Source organism: Eublepharis macularius, chromosome 4 (assembly GCF_028583425.1).
Source record: "Eublepharis macularius isolate TG4126 chromosome 4, MPM_Emac_v1.0, whole genome shotgun sequence".
In the NCBI taxonomy this organism is placed as follows: domain Eukaryota; kingdom Metazoa; phylum Chordata; class Lepidosauria; order Squamata; family Eublepharidae; genus Eublepharis; species Eublepharis macularius.
This window is the reverse complement of record NC_072793.1, coordinates 165,136,740-165,149,259: the sequence shown is the minus strand read 5'-3', so window position 1 is coordinate 165,149,259 and position 12,520 is coordinate 165,136,740. Positions and strand designations below refer to the sequence as shown.

The window sequence follows — 12,520 nt, the reverse complement described above, 5'->3', positions numbered from 1 at the left end:
AGGTGGATTACACAATGTGAGAATAGTACTATTGGTATCAAATACATTTCCATACTGGACATTTACATAAACAATGCCATAGGATAAATACAAGTTTACAAAGACATAGCATTAGCAAGAATCCAATACAGAGTAGAAGAATGCTGAAAGAGAACATAATCAATTTTAGGACTGACAGATAACATATAGCACTGGTAGTACATAGGAGCACATATTTAAACAGATAATATGCAAGGCAACATGGTGAAGTCTCTGGTCCCTAATGCATTAGTGAAGCATCTGAGACCCCCTTCCTACAATACAGTCCTCCTAGCTGAGTAAAAAGCCTTTTTGAATAATTTGGTTTTGCTTCATTTATGGAAAGCCAGGAGAGGGGGGGCTCTCTTGACCTCCTCAGGCAGGCTGTTCCACAGGGTTGAGGCCACCACAGAGAAAGCCCATTTACGGGCTGCTGTTGATTTCACCCCTGTGCAGGCTGGCACCTGCAGGAGACCCTGTTCAGATGAGCGAAGCTGCTGTGGAGGAACAAAGCGAGGGAGGCGGTCCCGTAGGTATGCCGGACTCAGGCCATGAAAAGCTTTGTATTAATAACCAATACCTTGAACTGAGCCCGGTAACTGATAGGTAGCCAATGGAGTGACTGTAGGATGGGAGTGATGTTCATGCTCCTGTTCGCTCCTGATAACAGTCGAGCCACAGCGTTTTGCAGCAATTGGAGTTGCCTAGTTAACTTAGATGAGAGACCTGTATATAGTGCATTACAATAGTCAAGCCTTGATGTTACCATAGCATGGATCCAGGTGGCCAGGTCGGCCGTGTTGAGGTAAGAAATCTTCCAGGCTCGAGTGAGGTTGTAGAATGCATTTTTGTGGCTGCCTTAGTTTTTCTAGTAGAAGTGCTGGATCCAGTATAACCCCATGGCTCATTCTCAGCCACTTAACAACAAAAGTCAGGCAGTGTCTCAAGACCTCAACCACAACCCTGGGAAATTTGGGATGCAGAGCTGGGTGTCCTCAGCATACTGATGGCACAGCATCCAATACCCAAACTAGGAATGTTTTCTCCTAAGGGCTTTAAGTAGAGATTGAATCCCATAGGAAATAGGATTACACTAGTTTAAGAAAAGCTCTTCCAGTACTGACCGTGTGATCCTAAACATAGTTACTCCAGTGTAAGCCTATCCAAAAGAATGGGTTTAGGCAGGAATAACTCTGTTTAGGATACTCTGTGACTTACTCCTGAGTAACAGGCTCAGGACATCAACACCAGGCAAGGCCAAATCCACCTGTTCTCGCAGATCCCCCCTCCAAGGTCACAAGCTTTGATAACCTGCCTGGTTAAAGAACTAGAAAACTGGGCGTTGCCACTTGAACACTTCCTGGGGGGCAGATCTTGCTGAGAGAAAATCAGCAGCTCAGGGAGCAAGGCTGCGTCTGAGCCCTTTCTTTGCCCTGCTGGTTTTCTCTTCCGTGGCCCTTTCTTTAACAAAGGGGAGCTTTTAGAAACGTGGCTCCCCCACACTGCCTGAAGTGGTGCAGTCCATTGGGCTCCCCTCTGGCGGTTTTGGAGTCGGTGGGGTTGCATCCCGTAATACGCGTGTCTTACAGCTGTGGGAAGGGCGGCAGGGAAGAGCCAGAAAGGGGGCAACCACGTCTGTTGGGGCCTTCTTCCTCCTATTCAGCTTCCTCAGGGAAACTGGACAGTTTGTGCCGCCGCAGCAAGAGGGGCAGGGCCAACCTGACCCCGGCTGGGTTTTGTTTGCAAAGGGGCAGGCGCACGTCGAGGCTTGTTACTCCCCTCGGTGGCCCTGATGAGGGCAGAGAGGCGGGATATAAGCTTTATAAACAGCTGGACCAGCGCCTGCTTCCTCCCCACCCCCTTTGCCATTCGGCTCTGCTCCTCCCGCCTGCTTTCTTCCAACTTTTCCTGAAGGATTCCTCTTGGGGGAACCTTTCTAGGCGCCTTTCTGCTCAACCCGCACAGGGCGGTCAGGTGGCGGCCGAGGATCCCCTGCTCCGAGCGACCCTCCAGGCCCTGACCAGTCCCAGGGACGGACGCCCTATGGGCCCGGGCGCGGGATGCGAAGGGCAAGGTCTCCCCTCGAGGCGCTTGCAAAGGTGAGCCCCTGAGATTTCACCGCAGGGCCCTTCTCCCGTCTAGAGGCTGCTGAACCCACATATGCTGAGAGTCATTTGCAGGAAGGGAAACTCCCCGTCGCTTCCCTAAAAAGAAAACGAAACTACCGCGGTTGCTCTCCCTTCCCTTTGCCGAGGCAGCCATGGCGGCTGGAGGGCCGGTGAAGGAGCTGTGCGAGGAGGCGACCTGCCCCATCTGCCTGGAGTATTTCAGGGATCCCGTCATGATCGCCGAGTGCGGCCACAACTTCTGCCGAGGCTGCCTGGCCCGGAGCTGGGGGGAGTCGGCGCCGGAGGCTTCCTGCCCCCAATGCAGGGGAACAGCTCACCCGAAGAACCTGCGGCCGAACCTGCAGCTGGCCAACTTCGTGGAAATAGCCAAGAAGTTCGCTCTTCAGGAGGGAAAGGGGGGCGTCTGCGAGAAGCACCAAGAGCCTCTGAGACTCTTCTGCAGGGATGAGCAAGAGCCCCTGTGCATGTTCTGTGGCATATCCAAGGAGCACAAAGATCACGAGGTGATCCCCCTGGAGGAGGCTTCCCAAGACTACAAGGTAAGAAATCTCTGTGAATCTTCCTTGGGACCAGCCCTGGCTGCTTCTTGGCTTCTCTCTGTAAGTTTCTTGCAGTGGAAAAAGCCCTACTGTAAATGCAAATAAGGACAGGTATTAAATCAATTAACATTAGGAACCAGCTGTTTAACAGTGGTGGGGGATTGGTCCAGCCTTCCTTAACTTGAGATGCTCAGCCTAATATGTGGAAACGCCCTCTCCCCCTCCTGAATACGCCTGGTTTTTTATATATATATATATTTATATATTATATATATATATATTTATAAATATATATATATATATATATATATTTATATATTTATATATAAATATATTATTATATTATATTATATTATATTATATTATATTATATTATATTATATTATATTATATTATATTATATTATATTATATTATATATAAATATAGATAGATAGATTAAAAACAAGTTTAAAACATAAGGCCTGAATGGCAGGCTACATATATATACTAAAACTTTCTAAAATATCTCAAGATACAGATGATGGTACAGTGCAATGACCAACACAAATAGGCCAAGGTACAGTAAAAACTAACCAGATGCGTTTCGGCCCTAAGGCCTTCCTCAATGGTCAATTGTAAACAATTTATGATCAAACACCCACACATACAGCAATCATATAGAAACCAATCATGCAATGCTCCCGGTGTTTTATCTAGAACTGTAACAAAAGAAGAAGGGGAGGAAAATTTTTTAATATAATATAGTCCATTATTCAGTGCTAGAATTATAGGTAAAATACTGGATCAGAATTTACCTCTGGTATTGTGTGATAAACTTCAAATAATGCAGTAGATCCAGGACTGCATTCACACACTGCTCTTCATTTATTGTTGCACTCTAAAGAAAAAATGTACCAAATTAGAAAATTATACCCTAACATGCTCTTAATTGACCCCGGAGGTTCTCCAAACCCAATCACAAACCAACCTGAGGCTTGGTTTCCAATGTATAGGAGTGTGTTACATCAATCTGCAGTAAAGATAAAATGGCACTTTAACCTAAGAAAGTTCAGCTTTATGAAAAGGTAGAAGGGTGATGCAATGTCTCCCATGTGATAAGAAGATACGCTCTCAAAGGAGGTGGAGGGGAGGGGGGAAGGAAAGAGAGAAGGAAGAGAACACTGGAGTGGCAAAGACACAGCACATATTCAGTTAGGGCCATTGTCCAAATCCAGTCCAATCCATCTCAGACACAGCAAGTCCAGTCCACTTCTTCATTAAGTCCCCAAGGCATCAACGTCTGGAGGTGGTGAATCCAAAACACTTCTCTTTTCTGCAGGAGTTTGTGAGAGCCCGAAGATGTGTTCTGTATAACTTCCACAACCCAAAATTTCAGCTGCTTCTCCGTATGGCCGGCAGTGAGATAGTGGTTAACAAGTGGGGCATTCAGTTTCTTTAATCTAATACAGCTCTTATGCTCACAAATACGAACTTTAACAGGTCTGGTAGTCGTACCTACATCCATCAAGTTGCAAGGACACTGAATAACATAGATAACTCCCTTGGTATTACAGTTGCTGAAGGAATTAATTTCAAACGTCCTAGTATTTGATGAATTATGAAAAGTTTTTTTAGGCACAGAGCCACCACATCCAGCACAGTGTCGACAAGGAAAGAAACCTGTTGTAGCTATCCTCCCACTTCCACAGCTGCTGTCCTTCACCTCTGGTAGTTTACTCTTAACCAGGGCTTTTTTTCAGCAGGAACACAGGGGAACAGAGTTCCGGAACCTCTTGAAAATGGTCACATGGCTGGTGGCCCCGCCCCCTGATCTCCAGACAGAGGGGAGTTTAGATTGCCCTCCGCACCACTGAGCGGCGCGGAGGGCAATCTCAACTCCCCTCTGTCTGGAGATCAGGGGGCGGGGCCACCAGCCATGTGACCATTTTCTCCGAGGGCAACCCACTGAGTTCCACCACCTCTTTTCCCAGAAAAAAAGCCCTGCTCTTAACTAATAAGTCCAGGAGGTTTTTTTGCTCTTTTCGCTGAGAACTAGGGGGGAATCTCTTCATCTAGGACTATTGGACAGAAGATGCCAATGTCTAGCTACGATGGCCTGAACTGATGTGTACGTACTATTGTATGTTAAAGGGATGGCCATCCTGCCTAGGTTCCCCTTCTTGGTTTTTGGGGTAAGTAGCAAAGCTCTAGATGTATTCTGGGCCCTAAAATAAGCTTGTTTCAGGATTCCAGATGAATAGCCTCTATCATAAAATTGGTTCATCAGAATTCTTGCTTGTCTCTGGAAACTTGCCTCCATGCTACAATTTCTCCTCAGTCTTAATAGCTGAGAATATGGGAGGTTCCTTTTTAAATGACCTGGGTGGAAGCTGTCTCTTGTTAAATATGAGTTGGCATCTGTAGGTTTTCTATTGACATCTGTCTGCAGAATGTTGCCAATCCTTCTGATCTCTACATCCAAGAAATGCCCTTTAGAGTTATCCAAAGACATTTCAAAGTTTATTGTACTATGGATGTTATTCATGAATATACCAAATTCCACCGTCTCTTTAGTTCCATTCCAAATTAAAAAGATATCATCAAGGAATCTTTTATAAAAGATGGTACATGGTCTATAAATGTATTTGTTTTCTAATCTATCCATGAATAGATTGGCCAGAACATCACCTGCTTACACACTTGGATCCCTTTTGGGAGGTGTGCCATAATAACCCCTCAGGGGTGTGCACTGCAAGAAAGGAATGGGGTGTGTGTGTGTCTGAGGGTTCCTCTGGTACATTGCAAATTGTAGTTCAAACTAGGTCCTGGGAGAACATTGTTTATTTGGAACCAGGATTTGTGATTTGTTCATAGGCTTTCAATAGAATATGAAGCTTAATTTTAAAAAAAACCCTCAGTTACACCTAGGTTTATATGATTTTTTGTTCTGAGTGAGGCGTTAATTATATCCAATCTTCCAGGCCAGGAGAGATGCAGTTCCAGGTGAGTGGGAGAATTAAAACAAATTCTGTTCCTTTGTTTTGGGCACCAGCCGGTCATGGCAGCTCGGAAAGAGAGAGTCTGCCAGAAGCACCAGGAGCCGCTGAAACTCTTTTGCAAGGCTGATGAAGCCCCCATCTGTGTGGTCTGTGACCGATCCAAAGAGCACAGAAATCATGAAATCATTCCCGTTGAGGAGGCTTCCCAAGAGTACAAGGTAAGAAATCTGGAAGGTGGATATTGGTGGGGAAGAGTGGTGGGTCGTTTCCTTCTCTTGGGTCTGTTTGTAGGGAAACTTCCTCCAATATCTACCCCAGCCTCTGGGCCCAAATTGGGGGAGTGAAAACACCCCATTGTTGCCTACTTCCTGGCTTGGCGACTCCCTTGGTAATTGCCTCCCCCTTTCCTGCTGAGGCTAATATACAGGATATGGATAGACGTCCTCTCTGGCATCTGGCCCCCAATTGCCCTGCTGAGCTCTGAAGGGTCTGCAGCCCTCCTGGTTTGAACCCCCAAGGGACTCACTTCTTTCCTGATTTTAATTGCTGTCCTGAAGCTGCTGTTTGCTTCTGGATGTCAGGTCTGCCTACCAATCATCCATGACTGGTAGGGCTGGAGGAGAATGCCTGCAGGTTTGGGACCTGTCTGTGTCCCCAGCTTGCACAAAATAGCTGTGATGTAGCAGTTTAAATCAGCACCTTTGGGTTGATCGAGTTCTACTTGATGCTGCCTTGTTCTGAGTCAGATCACTGGTCTATCGAGGTCAGCCTTGTCCCTTCTGACTGGCAGTGCCTCTCTGGGTTCTCAGGCAGAGGTCTTTCCCATCAGCCACTACCTGATCATTACAACTGGGGATACTGGGGATTGAACCTGGGACCTTCGCATGCCAAGGAGATGCCGCTGAGCCAAAACCCCTCTGCTGCACTGCAGCACTGTGTGTGATCCGGGTTCAGCAACCAGATTAAAAGACAGATTAATGCTGATCTGGCTTAATATGGTCAAGATGGACTTCATGCATGAACCTCAGATGGGATCCGGGCGCCTGGACCTGCAGCAGAAGGAGCGCAGCGGCAGCAGTGAGAAGGAGGCAGAGGCAAGAGCCACTTCGCAAATGGAGCCAAGCTCCATGCTGCTGTAGGAAAGCGGTGTGAGGATGACAAGAGAGGAAGAGCAGCAGGCAGAGTTGATTCCCATCCCATTCCACCTCCCCCTGCCTGAGCCCCTTCAAGCCACCATTGTTGGCTGCCTTTTAACCTCAGCATTTAGCATTTGGAAAATGTTGCTGAAGATCCCGTTAAGAACAACTGGCGAGTATATCTCATTTGGCCCTCAATTATGGTTTTGCATATTGCCAAAAAAGAACAAACCTTAATTTTGGGTCGTCCTCTCCAGGATCAGTTCTGCAACTGGCTGGAGATTCTGAAGAAGGAGAAAAAGAGAATTCTGGTCTATAAACAAAAAGTGGTAAAGGAAAGTCAAGACCTGCTCGTAAGTGTCACTATTCCTGGGAAGCGAACAGATTCTAGAACCAGCACTGAGGGGGGAGGAAAGCGGGGCACTAAGGGCAGAAGAGTCATCCCATGAGGCACCCCATCTCTCTTCAGATCTGAAATTTGTTTCCCACAGAGAACACTGTTGAAAGATCCCTTAGAACAGTATGTTGTGAACATTTCCTGTGGGAGATCTGTGGGGCCATTTTGTAACAACTTTTTCCTGTACTCGTGATATTACTGAAATTTCTATTTGCCGCCTTAGAGGTAAAATTCATCCTCCTCGCAATGCTAGTTTGCATTATGAGCCGAGTATTGTTTTCTTAAGCAGATACTCTATGCCTCTGAATGTTAAATAAAGTTCTGTGCATGGATGCTCAATATTCAGCAGTCCAGGCCCCTGAAGGCAGCTGTTTGGTAGACTGAACAATGCAGTTCTGAGCAGAGTTTTACCCTTCCAAGCCCATTGCAGTAAATGGGCATCGGAAAGTTTAACTGCTTTTGAGGATGCCTCAAAAAAGTTTTCAGTATAAGCTGCTTACTTGCACTTAAACTCTGAATCTCTATGAACTACGGAGCAACTTGAAAGGTCTTTAATTTCTGCTAGTTGCTCTCAGTGAAACAACATCTCTCAAGTGTTTTTTTTGGGGGGGGGTCAGAATCAGTTGATGTCCCAAGCCATTGTTAGCTGTGGGGTGTATCCTGGGCAGAAATACCCAAATTACTCAGGGAGCGATACAGTAATGTGTTTGTCCAGGGCCCATTAGTTTCATACACCAACACTGGAAGCCTGAAGAAGTCTCCAAAATATCTGAGCCCCCTTGTGCTAGCCACAAATTGGCTGGAAATGCCAATGGCTAATGCACCAATCCGGTATCAAGCCTAGCGGAGTTCAGCCATTACTAATTCTAAGAGGGAAAGTACTTGGGATATTCAGTAGCCTGTCAATTTCACCCCTAGAAGTTTCTTCTTGCCCAAAATGCAGTCAGGGAAGTTGCGATTTAGACTAGGAGACCAAGTGAGGCGGAGAAGCTTCTTATCTCTCTTGCCCCCGGTGGTTTTTCTACTCAGACCTTGAATCTGGTCCTCTGTTGAGAAGCGGGGAGAGGCAGCCTATGGAGGGACTTTTGGTGGGGAAACAGAAGGACTCAAGAAGTCCGTTCTAGGTCTGCTGCAGAATTAATCCTTTGTGAGTGAAAGAACCACTCCAGGAGATCAAGTGAGATCAGTGGGTACTTTCACCCTATATGGGGATCCTTAGAAATCTTTTTGTTTCTCTGTCAGATTTTGGTGTGATCTCTGTAACAGGCAAAATTGCTCTTCTGATAGGAGTGTCCTGTAGTACCCCTTCCCACAACAAATCTAGCTGTATTCCTTAAGTGTTTTTCTTCTCTTTCCATCTCAGAAGCAAAGCAAAGAAGAGAAGCAAGCAACAGCAGCAAAGTTCAGCCAACTGCACAAGTTTCTGGAGGAACAAGAGAAACTTCTGCTGGCCCAGATGGAAGAGGTGGAGAGGGAGGTAGCAAGCCAAAGGGACCAGCACCTGGCAGAGCTGTCTGAGGGACTCTCCTCTCTTGAGAGCCTCATCCGGGAGATGGAGGAGAAGAGCCAGCAACCAGCCAGTGAACTCCTGCAGGTAAGGGGGTGGCAGGACCACCCTTCGGCTCCCCTTTTGGAGAAGGCTGGCTCCAGTGCCTCCTTCACTTAGGCAAAAAGCCAATGAGCCCACTTGAGGCTGCTTGTAAGTTCTTGATCGTCTTCGTCCTTCTGTGCAGCCCCACATTGGGACTGCGCAGGCGCAGGCCAGCCGCGGAAAAGATTTTTCTAGCTTTTAGAGATGTGAAGGGGATGTTCGGATCCACCGCGCATGCGCGCCGGTGTTCCCGCCAATTTTGAATGCATATATATCCGAACGTCCCCGGCATTCCCTCAGTTCCTTTTTCGCCGCCGTCGAAAAGGTTCTTATTGTCTAGCGTTTGTTGTCTCTCAGCGTCTCTTCGGAGTTCTTTGGTCGTTTCCTTCTACTATTCGGTATTTTCCTGTGTCCATACTGCGGGAGATACCGTTCGAAATGTCTCAGACATCTTTATTTAAAGAGTGTCTGAAATGCGGAACGAAAATGACACACTCGGATGGCCATGAGCTCTGTCTCATCTGCCTGGGCGAGGGGCACGTCGTGGAGCGTTGTGCGGTATGCATGTCTTTCACCCCGAAAGCGAGGAGCGATCGAAAGGCCAGGCTCCGTGCCTTCTTGTGGGATGCCAACCTTCTCCCCCCCAAGCCATCGGGCTCATCGGGAGATAGGCCCCGCTCCGCCGCTCCGTCACCGGCGCCGGAGCCGCTTCCATCGGAACCGACGGGGCAACCCGTTCCGGAGGCCCGATCTGACTCCGGTTCCGTGGATCGTCCTTCGAGCCGGAAGGCCAAGAAGCGTCCGTCATCCAAATCGAAGCCCTCGTCCAAAACTTCGGCCACAGAGGCTTCTTCGGAGCCCCCGCCAAAAAAGGCCAAGGCCAAGTCAAAAGCCAAGGGCCGTGCACCATCCCCGGCTCCAACTGTGCCACCCGGTACTCCGCCCAGACCGGTCCTGATAGCTGACGATGTGGTGAGTCTCCACACCCCGTCACCTCCTTGTACGCCTCCTCCGTCGGTTCCAGAGGAATTCCTGCCGTTCCCGCCTTTCACGGAGCCATATCAGCCATTCGAGCGTTCCCTGCCGTCCGCCCCGGCGCCTTCGGAGTCCTCCGTTCCGATGCCGTCCACCTCGTCGGTTCCGGCGCCATTTCGCTGGCCTGCCCCGGTGCCCGCTCCTCTACCTCCTTGCCAGTCTGTCCCGGGGGTAGGGAACATGGCCTCCTGTCAGGATTTCGTGGCCTGGTTCCAGCAGTCCGTGCCCTTCCTGCAACATCCTTCGGTTCCGCAGCCTTCCGTTCTGGCTCAGCCGATTGTGCACCCTGCGCCTGCTCTTCCTGTGGCTAGCGTGCTGGTCCATTCCTCGGTTCCTGCGCCTCGTCCTTCAGCCCCAGTTGATCGCCGGACTTCGGTTCCGACGCAAACCCTGGCAGAATTTTCAGATTCCGAGGATGGGGAGGGCCTGGCTTCCCCGTCAGAATACTCTTCGGATGTGGCTTCTGACCCTTCCCCGGATGACACCGTGGGCGAGCTTCATTCGTCGTCCCCAAACGACGACTACAGAATGTTCGCCGAGCAGATGGTGAGGATGGCCGCTGCGTTGGAGATAGACGTTTCCTCCACGACCTCCAAGCCCAAAAGCAAGCTGCTAGAGGCGCTGTATTCTGGGTCCCCCGCGTCGGTGGCGTTCCCCCCTGTGGAGGATTTCGTTGACAATGCCCTTGCGCTCTGGCAGTCACCGGCGTCCCTGCCGCCGACGGCAAAGAAGGTTGAGAGGTACTACCGCCTGAAGCAGGACGATTGCCCGTACCTCTTCACTCACCCTAAGCCCTCTTCTATCGTGGCGGAGGAAGGTCAGGCTCGGTTCCGATATGGTTCCTCTTCGGCTCCGGCAGACCGGGAAGGCAGGAAGCTGGATGGCATGGGCAGGAAGATCTACTCGTCCGCGTCCTTGGGATTCCGTATAGCAAATTTCCAAGCTATAATGGGATCCTATAATTTATTCCTGTGGAGAAGGCTGTCCTCTTACCTCTCCGACCTCCCGGAGGATCGCCGCCACCTGGTTAAGGCCCTCCAAGCCGAGGCCATGAAGCTGTCAAAACAGCAGATGACAGCTGGCAAGGACGCCGCCGACTCTGCAGCGTGAGCGATGGCGACTTCGGTGGTCCTGCGTCGGCACGCCTGGCTCCGGTCCACGGCACTGCCGCCAGAGAAGAAGGCGAAAGTGGAGGATTTCCCGTTCGAGGGGCCCCAGCTCTTCTCGGAGAAGACGGATGAATCCCTTTCCCTGATGAAGAAAAATCAGCAAACGGCCAAGTCCCTGGGAGTCGCCCCCTCAGCTCAACCGTCGGGTCCGAGGTATCGTTATGGTCGGTTCCGATCCTACCAGACCCCTTATCAGCCTTACCAGCAGCGTCAAGGGCGGTTCTTCTCGGACCAGTCCTATGGTCACCGATCCTATTCTACCCAGCAGCGTCATTCGTCCAGGCGTTCCGGCCGGTCCAAGGGCAGGCAACAGCCCTCTTCACCCAAGCCTTCAACCTCCGCGCAGAAGCCCTCGGTCTTCTGACTAAGCCTGAACGCTCCCCTGTTGGCCTCTGAGGACACTCCCTCTACTGCCCGGTTCTTGGACAGGCTTCGGCCTTTTTTGCCCTGCTGGCAGCTTGTTACATCTGACGCCTGGGTCCTATCTATTGTGGCCCATGGTTACAAATTGTTGTTTGTTGATGCACCTCCCCTTTCTCTCCCTCCCCGTTGTTCTCCATGTTGTGATGTTGTGTTACACAATAATGTTATAGAGTTGGTGAACAAAGGTGCTGTCCGGGTGGTCAATGTCGCTACTTCCCCTTGGGGATTTTATTCGAGGTATTTCCTGGTGGATAAGAAGGATGGAGGTTCCTGGCCCATTTTGGACCTTCGGGGCCTCAACAGTTATTTAAGGGTTGAGAAATTTCGGATGTTGACCCTGGCACGGGTTATAGAGCTCCTGGAGGTTGGCGTTTGGCTAGCTATTTTAGACTTGAAAGACGCCTACTTCCACATCTCCATTTTCGAGGGCCACAGAAAATACCTGCGGTTTGTCTATGGGGATTCTGTGTATGAATATACGGTGTTGCCCTTTGGGCTGGCCTCTGCACCCAGGGTCTTCACGAAGTGCATGGCCACCGTGGTGGCATATCTACGGTCCAGGGGATGCTTTATCTACCCATACCTGGATGACTGGCTCCTGGTGGGACCTTCAGCTGACTCTCTCCAGGCCCATATTGCCCTCACTTTGTCTGTGCTGGCTAGGTTGGGCTTAGTGGTTAATGGGGATAAGTCTATCCTGACTCCGGGCACAGCCATTAGGTTTATTGGGGTTCATCTCGACTCTCCACGGGGCAGAGCCTTCCTGCCCCCCGATCGCCTAACCAGGCTTGCCTCCTTAGCCCGTCATTTCCTGCATAACCGTTTCCAGACTGCCCTTTTGATCCAAACGTTGTTGGGCCTTATGGCCTCCTCCACAGGGGTAGTTTTTTTCGCACGCCTGCATATGAGGCCTCTGCAAAACTGGTTCGTCCGGAGGTACAACCCCCTCACTATGGGCCAGCATCAGAAGTTCTCCATCCCCAGGGTGGTGCAGCGCTCCCTGGCCTGGTGGACTGTCCCGGAGAACCTGTCCGAAGGTTGTCCTTTTGGCCCTTTCCTGGCGGAGGTCACCGTCTTTACTGACGCCTCCAACTTGGGATGGG

At 49.7% G+C, this 12,520-nt stretch overlaps 2 protein-coding genes across 5 annotated transcripts in view; both read left to right on the top strand.

Annotated features, from left to right (window-relative positions):
* LOC129329361 (zinc finger protein 208-like) overlaps nucleotides 1-12,520 on the top strand; it is a 192,776-nt gene that overhangs the window by 98,894 nt on the left and 81,362 nt on the right. The gene's annotated exons all lie outside the window — the stretch shown is intronic.
* The window catches only part of LOC129329399 (E3 ubiquitin-protein ligase TRIM7-like), a 39,227-nt gene continuing 28,504 nt past the window's right edge, over nucleotides 1,798-12,520 (top strand). For 3 of the 4 annotated variants that reach the window (XM_054978960.1, XM_054978958.1, XM_054978956.1), the window contains exons 1-4: nucleotides 1,798-2,686; nucleotides 5,720-5,884; nucleotides 7,060-7,155; nucleotides 8,563-8,793. In XM_054978960.1, coding sequence (XP_054834935.1) covers nucleotides 2,279-2,686; nucleotides 5,720-5,884; nucleotides 7,060-7,155; nucleotides 8,563-8,793 — 900 coding nt within the window. In that variant the 5' untranslated portion in view covers nucleotides 1,798-2,278. The remainder of the gene's footprint in view (nucleotides 2,687-5,719; nucleotides 5,885-7,059; nucleotides 7,156-8,562; nucleotides 8,794-12,520) is intronic. The other variant, XM_054978957.1, reaches the window with a different exon arrangement.